This window comes from Arvicola amphibius, chromosome 9 (genome assembly GCF_903992535.2).
Source record: "Arvicola amphibius chromosome 9, mArvAmp1.2, whole genome shotgun sequence".
Classification (NCBI taxonomy): domain Eukaryota; kingdom Metazoa; phylum Chordata; class Mammalia; order Rodentia; family Cricetidae; genus Arvicola; species Arvicola amphibius.
In genome coordinates this window covers 17,257,059-17,269,679 of record NC_052055.2, presented here as the reverse complement: position 1 = coordinate 17,269,679, position 12,621 = coordinate 17,257,059, and the positions used below count along the sequence as shown (strand labels likewise).

Genomic DNA, 12,621 nt, shown 5'->3' with positions numbered 1-12,621 from the left:
TACTGATTTTTGTTAGTTTTGATTTTCTATTTTGGGAGGGGGGCTATTTTCCTTTGTTTTGTTTTTTTAGAGCCTGGGAGGGAAAGAACATGAACTTGGAGTGGGTAGGGAGGTACAGAATACCTGAGAGAAGTTGGAGGAGGGGACAGCATAGAACCAAAATATTTTATATATATATATATATATATATATATATATATATATATATATATATATATATAAATGTTGCGCTAAAAAATAGGTCAACTAATGGCAAACATGGAGTTTCATTATTATTCCTTCCACCTGAAACCATGTAAATTAACTGCAATACAAATAAGCGTGGGAGTGGGTCTCTTCTAGCTAAGTTAATACGTACTCAACGAGGCTTCTTCCGTCTTTGTTTTCATCTTCCCATGGATGAAACTGAGCGCAAAGGAGCCATTGATCTGGCTGGCCGAGTGGAGCAATGTGGCTGTGCACCGTCTCTTGCCGCTGCCTTGCACCAGGAGACAGTAGCTGGACTGCTCTCCTTTCACAGCAACAGCTGGAGCTGAAGAAGAATGACCTGGGTAAGACGGGGAACGCTGTTCATCACCTGACAACTGTCTGATCCCTGGGAGACAATGCCTGGACATTCCCAAGGTATTTTATGATACAAATAGCTGTCACTGGATACATTTGGGACTATTTGGTTGACCATTTAGTTGAAACCTGTTGAAGCAGAAAGTCAAAAAAGCAATAAAACGTATGAACTTTTTGTTCTAATAATCCAATAAAAAATGGGGTACAGACCTAAACAGAGAACCTTCAACAGAGGAATCTGTAAAAGTGGCTGAAAGACACTTAAGGAAATGCTCAACATCCTTAGCCATCAGAGAAATGCAAATCAAAACAACTCTGAGATTCCATCTTACACCTGTAAGAATGGCCAAAATCAAAAACACTGATGACAACTTATGCTGGAGAGGTGGTGGGGAAAAGGGAACACTTCTGCATTGCTGGTGGGAATGCAAGCTGGTACAACCCCTTTGGATGTCAGTGTGGCGATTCCTCAGAAAATTAGGAAACAACCTTCCTCAAAACCCAACAATATATGTGTGTGTGTGTGTGTGTGTGTGTGTGTGTGTGTGTGTATGCATGTATGTGGGGTATGTGTATTCATGTGGTGTGTACATCTATGTACAATGGGTGTATATATGTACACATGTGTAGCATATGTGTGGCAGCAAAGTCACTCCCCACATGATTTTGAGGCAGTCTCTCTCACTGAACCTGGAGCTCACCAATCAGCTAAGCTGGCTGGTCAGCTAGCTCCAGGGTCTGCCTGTCTCAACATACCCTCCATTTTGTCGAAGCGGAATAAACTGCCACTTACAAGCACACACAACTCATCTGGTGAAAGGAGAAGAGAACAGAAAAACGACCTTCCCCTGGCTCTGCTTCTCTGAATTCAACTACAGAGAGAAAATATTGGAGGGAAAACACATGTTCATTTAAATGTGCAAAAACTTCTTTCTTATTTACACAGCAGCTGCATTAAACAAGACATCAGCGGTAACCCAGCAATGCCTTACAGTGTTCAAGACAGAAAGTTCATTCTCTAAAAGGAGAATCCGTGCCTGGGCAATACAAGGCAGCAGAAGTGGAGAAGATCACTGACTCTCAAAGAGTGCTTAGATGCTGGGGAACAATCTTTGTACATTGTAAACATGTATTACCCTTATGGGTTAACAAAGAGCTGACTAATCTATAGCTGGGCAGGAAGAGATTGGGTGAGAAAGCCAGACTAAGACCATGCTGGGAAGAGGGGCGGAGTCTCGGAAGTCACCATCAAACACAGAGGAAGCAGAAGGATGTATAGGAAATGAGGTAGCAAGCTGTGAGTCATCCCGGGGTAACCATGTATATTTCTTCCCCTGCACAATTTCCAGAATTTTGGAAGTGAGATACCATAACTGAACTTTTCTTTGTTTAAATGTATACGGGCGTTTGGCATGAATGCACGTTTGTACACTGCGTGAGTGCCTCGTGCCTATGGAGGTCAGAGACGTGGGATCCCCTGGCCCTAGAGTTACAGATGTTTATGTTGGTGTTGGGAATAGAACCCAGGTCCTGTGGAAGAGCAGTCAGGGCTCTTTTCTCCAGTCCCTAGCTGACTGTTTACAGCAGAAAACCACACACCTCAAGAGAGGGTCTTGAACATAGTATATATATTATACTGATGTACATCCACATATGCAAAAAATACACTGACATAAAATCACTACAATAATTTTATCAAAAAAATCAAATCCCACACATATGATCTGTAAGTGCTTACTCCTAAACAAGATATGTATCAAATAATTTTTGCAATTAGATTACAACAAAGACACCATTTCTATCCATAAACAGTTCTTCTAGAAATGAACTTACATTAAGGTAATTAGAAAAGAAACACAAGATTGTACCAAAAGACAGAGTGACATTAAAATTCATGGTTCATGCTAGAACTAACGGTTCAAGCTGCATGTGTCTCTCGCCTACATTCTGTGTTTGTATGGAACTTTGCTAGCCCGGTAAACACTGAATTCTGCAATGACAGCAACTTAACTTTCCTCCAAAGAAAAATATTGACTTTAACAACTCCAAGCACAACAACTACAGTCACTAAAAACATGCTGTCTCAGACTGTTGGCAGGTGCTAATTGGAGACTTATTTAATAACTCTCACGTAAACTCCACAGGAAGCACCAGACTTACAATTAGCAGTTATTTAGTTCTGATCACTCTTCCTAAAGAAGAGAGGGGAATGTGCTATAAAAAAAAATCTCTATTTCTGAAGGCTGTATTTGCACAATCAATGAAACAATGTTTGGTTTGCACACTCCTTCACCAAGACATAAAAGTATTTTCGATATGTGATACAGATAAAATGGAAAAAGAAGAAACTACCAACTGTCAATTGTATCAAATTTTAAAAATTAATATAAACCATAGTGAAGGTATATTCTATGATTAGAAATTCATTAGCAAAAAAAATTACCATTTTCCCGGTGCTAGAGTTCAAACCCAGGCCTAGTAGTGCTAGGAAATCGCTCTACCACTGAGCTCCATTCTCAGATTTCTACTGCAATGAAATGAAGCCACCATCTTATATGAACAAGTTTCTTGGTGGGTCTTAAAACCTCCAAACACTCACATTTTGTTCAAAGTTCAACAACTCAAAAATAAAATTAATCCAATGTAAAGGAAAAACAATATTTCTTATGAATATAAGCAAAAATAAAAACATCTCAGACAACTGGGTAGGACATACTGACAAACTAACATATCCTGACATACTAACATATGTATGTTAGTATAACATGTTAGTAACATATAATATAACTAAAGATAATATATAGTTACCTTATATATTATCTTTAAGAAAGGAAAAATAATAAAAACAGTTCCTTTAATAATCATGCCAAGTTCAAGACCAGCCTGATCTACAAAGTGTATTCCAGGATGACCAGGGCCACACAGAGAAACTGTGTCAAAAAATAAAATAAAATAAAATAATCATCATGCTAAGTAAATATCAACATACAATCTAGACTTCATTGTATGCATCTTAGGACGTTATACTCTTTATAACAATGATATCATTGCTTTGTTATAAAATCAAATTTGAAATAGTTCATAGGACCAAGTAGAGGGCCACAAATACATGCCTGAGATCACTTATACACACACACACACAAAAGGAAAAAAAGAAAACTACTAACTTTACATTCTTAAAGCACCTTCCAATCCCATACAGCCAAGACTGATCCCTCACTGTACCCCACCCCACACTAAGCTTTGAACAAGTTAGCAAACACTTTAGCTGTTAATAAGACTGTTCAAGAAAATACCAGTGGCTCAGTTATAGAAAGAATCTTACCTGATAGCTGTATTTACAACTGTATGCAGCCTCCTACTGTGGAGATTACAAAACAATGATTTACAAATTCTATCAGCCATTTCAAATAAGTAACATCAGGTTCATAACCTAAATACTTTTTCTTTCCACTACAACATACGATTTGAAAGGAACAATAAATAGAAAATGTATTCAGAGGTATCCCAGGGCCTCCAATTACGAACAATGACTTCCTTATTGTTGATTAGGCACAGGAAACATGTTAGCTACAGCAAAACAGCAAAAGGATATTGCAGAGCTTACAAAGTGTTTATCCTCAATCCCTGTGAGACTTAAGTTTGAGACCTATTTACTACTCTGGAGTTGTTATCTTTCTCCAGGTAAAGGCTGAAGTCCTGAAACTCAACTTCTCCATTCTCTCTCTGTCTGAACACTTGAGTGATTCTCTTCAGTAACTGACTCTCCAGCTAGGGCTGAAGTGTGCAACATGGGGAAGACATATGTAACATGGGGAGACGTATGCAACATGGGAGAGACGTATGTAACATGGGGAGATGTGTGCAACATGGTGGAGACATATGTAACATAGGGAGATGTGTGCAACATGGGGAAGACGTATGTAACATGGGGAGATGTATGCAACATGGGTGAGACGTATGTAACATGGGGAGATGTATGCAACATGGGTGAGACGTATGTAACATGGGGAGATGTGTGCAACATGGGGAAGACGTATGTAACATGGGGAGATGTGTGCAACATGGGGAAGACGTATGTAATATGGGGAGATGTATGCAACATGGGGAAGACGTATTTAACATGGGGAGATATGTGCAACATGGGGAGATGTGTGCAAAATGGGGGTGATGTATGTAACATGGGGAGATGTATGCAACATGGAGAAACATGTAACATACGGGAGACGTATGCCACATGGGGGAGGTGTATGTGAATCAGCCCAGGTGCTTCCACTAGCACACCTGTCCACTGGATTGTTCTGGGGTGTAGCTGGTGCTAAGAATCACTGAACTACAGAGAAGAACAAAGCCCTACGTTTACTTCTAAGGGGACTCAGTGAGCCTTACAAATAAGCAAACAACAAAAGCCTTCTAAGCGTGGTGATAGCAGGTGCTGGTAATCTGGATCTCCTCCTCTCCCATCCACCACCTCTTCCCTACTAATCTCTTCTCCATATTTGATGGATTTTTTTGTTTTGTTTTTTTGTCTCTCTGGGTTTGGCCAGAGTCACCTGTAAGACCTAGAAATTAGAACAATTCACTGGAACCTGATGAGTTTACACAGCTGCAGGCAGTGGCTCCCCATCTCCCAGAGTCCATCAGCAGCCAAAGTTCGTCAGCGAGGGTAGGGTGCAATCATCCTGCCTCCCCACACACGACTGAATGTTTAGGGCTTGTCTTGTGCAAGCCAAGCACACTCACAAACTGCTGTGAGTTTGTGGCCACACAAGTTGCGCTGGGTCTACAGGCTTCCTCTGCCTTTCTATCTTCCAGCTCTAAATTCTCTTTTTTTCCATGATTTTCCCTACCACGGCAAGGGCAGTAAGTGGATCAATTAGGGCTAAGTCCTTACCCATTACTGGTTCTTTTAGGCAGCCAGGTGTTCTGCATTAAGCCCTGATCACTGAAAACAGATGCTTCTCTAAGGCTGAGAGTAGTCTTTGTCTACGTCTCTTTTTATATATATATCATTTCCTCACAAATCTTACGTGAAAATATATACCCATTTCTCCTTGGTAGATAGCTAGGAACGGAATGATTGGATTGTATGATTAAGTATAAGTTTAATCTCAAAATGTTCTATTTAGCATCTCCCTCCCCAGCAAAAATATGTGAGATTTGCTTCATCCTTAACACGGGATACTCGCGGGTTTCAGTAACAGGCATCCTAATGAGTGTCCTCTAACATCCCATTCTGTTGTCATTTGCACGTCTCAGAAGAGTAAGGATGCCGAGCAGCCTTTCATGGGCTTTCGCAGCCATCCACACATCTTCCGCACTGGTACATTATCTGAGACTTAGCCGCTTGCTCACTGGGCCGTCTTTCTGAGTAGCAAGGATCTGTCCTGGCTCAGACATGGTTGGAGTTACTTTCTCTTCGTGCACGCTTATTTTTTAAAATTCTTAAATGTTTTTCAAAACATACAGACTTTGAATTTTGGTACATTCTAACTGAGAGATTTATTTTTCTATTTTAGGCAATCCGTTTTTAGGCAAAGTGTGTATAAATATTACAGTTTAAATTCTTAAATTTGGATGTTATCCATTTTAAGATAATTTTTACTTAAAGTAAATGTCTATGAACTCAGGTCGTATAAGATTTTTACTTATTTATTTATTGAGTGTGTGTTGGGGGTGTGTGTGTGCATGTGTGTACAGGTGTGTGAAGGCAAAAGGTTGACATCAGGTCTTTCTTGATTGATCTCCACTTTATATATTATATTGAGACATGGTCTCTTACCAAGCCTGCAGCTTGCCACGTACATATACTGACGTAGACATAGATACATAATTACAAACACAGGTTTAAAAAAAAAAACTATTTTCTAATTTCCTTAACCCTTAAGGTCCTTAGGAACACGTTTACTTCCAAATGCTTCAGGGAGTCCTCAGATTGTTGTTGCTGGTTTCTAACTTAATTCCACTGACTCAAGAGCACACCAGATACTAATTCAACCTTCAAATTTACCACTCACTTCATTATGCAGCATATATCATGACCCATCCCGAAGAAGGCTCCTGACTGAGAGAATATCTTGTCTCTTCCACTACAATTTATTTAAAATTTACTGTTTCTCATGATGGAAAAGATTTATTATAAGTCAGTTATGTGCTGTCATTTTGACCTTATCCCTTTGAGTCCACTACCTTGAAGCATGTTTATCATGTGACATAAGTGTGAGGAAGGCACATGTGTCCCCACTTGAAGGCGTGTCACCGGTCTCTATTAGTCTACCACCTTTAAAAGGCTACTAGGCTTTTCAGTAATAAAAAGACTTTTTTATGCAAAGTATTTATTGTCTTTTCCCTTTCAAAAGAATTCCAGCTTTGCATAAATGAAGCAACACAAATTTATAATTATTGAAATTATCAGACATCTCAAATTCTAAAATAATCAGACACTATTTTATTTTGCTAGCTAAGAATGAATGATTTCCATAAATGTCAAGTAAGAAATACAAAAGGCCACATTGTAAAAGTTCCTTTCAGCAGAATCTCTGGCAAAGGAGACTGTGGAGGCTTTTAGACAAGCTTCATGATTTCTAGATTTCTAAGTTCTGTCATTGCAACAAAGATAGATGTTCTCTTAAAAAATAATCACTTTCCAATATTCCAAAAATCAAAGATAATAAATGCAATGTACATAACACAGAGTAGGTCTCTAACACTGACAGATAACAAATTTTTATCTCATCTCTATGACAAGATGGTGATCACTGGATTTTTTTAAACAATTTTATAACATGCCTCCCTGAAAATCTGAGTACTTTTCATTACCCAGCTGCCCTTTCATGTGACTTGTAGACAAAGAAACTTCTTCCCAGACACACAGGGTTGACAAGTCTCCTTAGTTTGTAGAAGTCCTTCCCAGTTTTCTCCATGGCATGGTTTTCGAGCTCTTTGCTTACTATCTTTTAGAAGCATTTTTGCTACTAGACTTTAAAGCGCATTCCAAACTGAGTTTGAAATCCTGGTTCCCACCACAGGGATCTGCCGCGACTTAAGTGAGAACTTTTCATCTATAGAAGCAACTGCATCTGTAGTTCAAATAAAAACACGCACGTGCTTTACAAGGAAAGAAACCTGAGGAACTGGTAGCAACTGAGACACGGACGTTGACTCATGGTTCATGGGTGAGTCCGGGTTCATTTTGTCACTGTTGAGACAGCAGTTATTACTATCTGGAAATACATAACCCACTTACAATCTAACAAATATCCCTAAGTACCGTGTGTATCAACCAGAGACAAGTTTACAGTATTCAACAGCGGGAAGCAGCAAGCAGAACCCACACCGCTGCAAAGACCAGTAGTTCAAGAGTCTGCCGGCAGTGTCGGTGCGATGGCAGAACTGGTCCTGACTGGGAAAACAGCTTAGGAGGAAAGGCCTGAAAACAGTAAGACACTTAGCTATGGGACAATCTGGGGTTAAGAAGTAGGGGTCTTGTCTCCTCTACAACATGAACTTCAAGACTTTGTCTAATGGGGGTCAAGCATGTAAACAGTCCTAGATTAAGATGTCTGTTGAAAACTTGAACAATGCATACACAAATGTGTATAAATGATGAACGCACACATTGAGGGGTTCTTTTTAGCATGAATAATGTCTAATCAATGCACACCCTGCTTTTTTCACGCAGTGTCCTCAGGATTGTCCCAGGCAACTCTTACTAAATACAAAGCTATACTAGGACTTAGAGTTACTGCTCAACACTTCTTTCCTCGCAGCAGCATGAAAACAGTGAGTGGAAGATAAAGTGTATCTCCTTCAGCAGCCCCCAAATACTGTACTGTGTCTGGTGGACACTATCCATTCCTTGTCTAAGTAAATGAACCAAAGAACGTTTAACTGACTGGATGGATGGATGGATGGATGAATTAATTAATTAAAACGACTGACAAAGTCACAAAGAAATATAACCAGGAAGTTGTTTTGGGAAACAGGATAAGCTTTAATCTAGAGCCTTCTAGAACAATGATGAAGAAACACAGTTATGGTTTGGGGATGGCCTGAAGTGTTAACGTGGGCCGTTGAGAGAAGCCACTGTTAGTGATGTAAGTGCAGGGATAAAGTTCCTGGATCCAGGAGTTACTGAAATAATCAAAAGTTGCTTCCCCCTCCCCCCACAAAACTTGGCTTCTCTGCTTTGTCAGTATCATAAGTAACAAGTGTCCCCTTCAGAAAGGGTCATACTAGGAAAGACTTTAATTAGCTATCCTCTTAGATTTTGTTCTGTTTCTTAGATTGAAAGAAAAACTCCTGCAAGGAGCAAGTTTAATCAGTGCTAATGACCTGGACTAATCAGTAATCACCAACTTGCAAAACAGTATCCTGGGCTCTATGTCATATGATTATTCAGAAGCTTCCACTGTTCATCCCTAATCTCAAGAGGCAGTGATTCTAAAACCTGAAATCAAACTACAAGGTATTTCCTTAGTTATAATAAAAATCACGTGGAAAACAAACAAACAAACACGTGTCAATTCTCAGGCACCAACCGACCTTAGAATTAGGACTTTCAACTTAGGGGCTTCTTAAAGTTGTACAAAGTTATTTAACAAGGCAAAGACAAGCGGTGATGAGCTGCCCAGGACACACTCAGTTTATTTAAGGGCTGCAAATGCTATATGTATTACTAGTTACAGACACCACGGTGCTGAGAAATGCAGTGTGCAGCATGAGGGAAACTTGACTCTCCGCTGCTCTGTAAACCTGCTCTGTAAATGCACAGCTGTATCCATTCCCCATGAGCAGTTGAGACGGTTAAACCCACACTTACTCATGCCCTAGCACTGTGCAATAGGCTCTACTAATAACGTGAACCATGGAGGTCTCCAGAAACACCACGGCCAGCAGAATAACAGGCCAGCAGACTAAGGAGCCGTGAAGACAAGAAGGAAGTCCGGTTCTGCATGACTCAGTAGTTGGAGTTGGTTCAGACTTCTACGGTTTGACACTTGGCCATTTCTTTTAGGTATATTTATGTATAGCACAATTTGGAAAATAGTTTCCTGCTGATAATTAACTCAGTCCCATGAACACAATAAAGCTTAAAGCATGATTACAGAAACTCCTTGTAAAGTGTATTGTGACCACTTCCAGAAAGATGGGTTCTGTAGATTGACTATATGTGACCTCTTAAGGGTCTGGGGGAAGATCTGGTGTGGTCTCAGTCATACAGATAGCACAGAGGTCACCAGACTATTAACCACCTCTGCTCCCAGCCCTCTGGGTGGGAAACAGATATACATCTCCTTCTATAAAGAGACAACCCTGTAACATTCCTGGTTTTCCTAGTGCTTATCTGTGAGCACAGGGACCTCTGTGCCCCCTACATTGAACATCCTAGATTACTAGAGGTGAAAGTGCTTTGGGGGAAGCCCCAGAACAAGTGATAGGCAGAGACAGAACTCACAACAAGGCTCTCTAAGTTTTCTAAGTCCCGACATCCTTATCTGTAACATGAAACATGTACATAACCAATGTACAGAATTATTATAAAAGTCATATTACTTGGGCTGAAGAGTTGGCTCAGATATACAGCACTGGCTATTCTCCCAGAGGTCAAGAGTTCAATGCCCAGCAACTACATGGCAGCTTACTACTGAATATGAGATCTGATGCCCTCTTCTGGCATGTAGGCATGAGTGCAGACAGAACACTATATACATAATAAATCTTTTCTTTAAAAAGTCATATTGCTAAAACATCTAGGATGCTGTGTGGTCTAAGTAACCTGTTAAATAATTAAGTTCTAGTGTCTTCAGAAAATTATAATACAGGCTCATAAAATAAATGAACCATTTTATTTTCACCTATTGTGTCTAAGAATCCAATATTCAATGTAAGTAGCTACCCAATTAACCCGAGTTCTCCTTTAGAATACTGACCTTCTTAATGGGACATGGTTCGAGGTATTAAACACTAACTTCCAATAAAGATATTATGTACCAATAAAACATCTGAAAGATGTAGTACTTACCACTGATTGTTTTGGGCTTCTTAGCTATGTACTCCTTCCACTTTCTTGAAGTCAGTTGGTTGGGAGGTGGGATCAGTCCGTTACTAACCGTACATGGCAACACAAAAAGAGCACCGACCTGAAGAAAGAGCACAGTACCTATTGATTGACTGCAGACTAAAATCCACCATTAACAAATGCCACGGGAAAGTAACATTTCACACATTTAACAATTACTGAGTATGGCTCTTTCGAGGACGTCGCTGCAAAATCTAAGACCCCCCAGGTCCTTCTCCCACAAAAGAGTGAAGCAAATAAGCAAAATAGAAAGACAGACTCAAAATTATATTATCTTCTCTTTTCTACTAAGGTCATAATTTCTGAAAACTCTGATGGGCAGGGTTGACTGACAACTTGACAAGATTTAGACATGCAGAAGAAGCAAGCCTCCCTTGGGGCACACCTGTAGGAAGCTATTTGGATTAGGCTAGCAGCATGCCTGTGAGGGACTATCTTAATTAGGTTAAAGAAGTGGAAAAACCTTCCCTAAAAGTGGGTGGCATCCCTTGGGTCCAGGACTGCATGCAGTGGGCAAGCACTCTGAGCACGAGCAATCAATTCTTCTCTAGTGTCTTACTCTAGATGTAGCATGACCTGGTGCCTCAAGCTTCCCATCATGATAGACTGTCTCCTTAAATTGTGAGCTGAACCCTTCCTCAAGGTGTGTTTGCAAGGGTATTTACCATAGCAACAGGAAATGTAACTAAGACATTTTGTTATTCCTATTTTCGGAACGTTTAGGTTGTTGGTATGATGTCTTTGTTCATCTACAAAACCATGAGGAACTAACTGTGAAACCTAGTACCAAAACTGTGGTGCCATAAATTTAGAAACGTTAACTGTATTGATTATTTTTGTGGCTTAAAAATCACAATACATCCAAGGGCAAAAAAGAAGCTTTCATTCCCAGAAATAAGAGATTTAATGCTAGCAGGTAAGATGCAGTGGTAACAAATTAGACCCTCTCCCAAAACACACAGCAGCTTCCAACTGATTTATAAGCAAATTCAACTTCATATTTGTATTCTCAAGGCTAAGCATCCAGATGTTTATTAAATATTTGCTCAAAAGAATTAACTATAATGTATTTATCTAAATTCTCAGTTTGATTAAGGACTAAATAAAACAAATTACAACTTGGAAGTTATATCGCCCATTTTAGAAATGTAGTTACATCAACCAGCACATTCCAATAAAGGACATTAATTTTAAAAAAACTCCAGAGAAATTTAGGCAACGCATTAGTCAAATATCTTAAACCTAATGAAAATCTGTTTTTAATTGCCCGATGTAAATGGATTAGTTTCATGAATACGTCACAAGGAATTAGCATCTTACAATGTTAGTTCTGTTGCTATTTATTATTTTTACTTATGCATTCTTAATTACAGATAAAAAAATTAAGGAAAAATGTTTTCACTATTATAGAAAAAGTTTTTCTAAAAGTTGGGTCTATTATGCAAATATTAGCAATTAGAAGTACAGCTATTTAGCAACAGAAAATAATCATAAATATAAAAGACAAATCTAATTCTCTAAATATTAGAACTTAATTCTTCCATAAATAAGACATCATTGTGCAAAATGCAGACTACAGGAGAAGAGTCACCACAGCTGGAAGGTGGGAAAGGTGAACATGCCAGGGAAGTTCTCCCTCACAGCTAGCTGCCTACCGATGCTTCTGGATATAACATATATACTGCATCATGACCTGCTGCTGTGGCCCCATTTTTGAGGCAGTCTAATTGTGATTAAACATTTGCTACAAATATTTAAAACAAAGATGAAAACATATATCTCTGAATCTCCCAAGTTTTAATTTTCTATAATAAACATGTCAGTTGCTTACACTGGATCCTAACAGACCTGGATCTGATCATTTATTCTCACCCACACGCTAACCCTCAGACGACTTCCTGAGACTTGAGCTGGGCTCCCTTGTGACTCACAAAGGCTAGAAGCACATTTCAAACTTCACTTTCAAATCTTGATCC

General features: G+C 39.3%; 1 protein-coding gene across 1 annotated transcript in view; it reads right to left on the bottom strand.

Annotated features, from left to right (window-relative positions):
• Nucleotides 1-12,621, bottom strand: part of LOC119823405 (MDM2 binding protein) — a 66,455-nt gene that overhangs the window by 36,251 nt on the left and 17,583 nt on the right. The window contains exons 11-12 of the mRNA XM_038343394.1: nt 10,589-10,706; nt 359-532 (exon numbers count right to left, since the gene is read on the bottom strand). Coding sequence (XP_038199322.1) covers nt 359-532; nt 10,589-10,706 — 292 coding nt within the window. The remainder of the gene's footprint in view (nt 1-358; nt 533-10,588; nt 10,707-12,621) is intronic.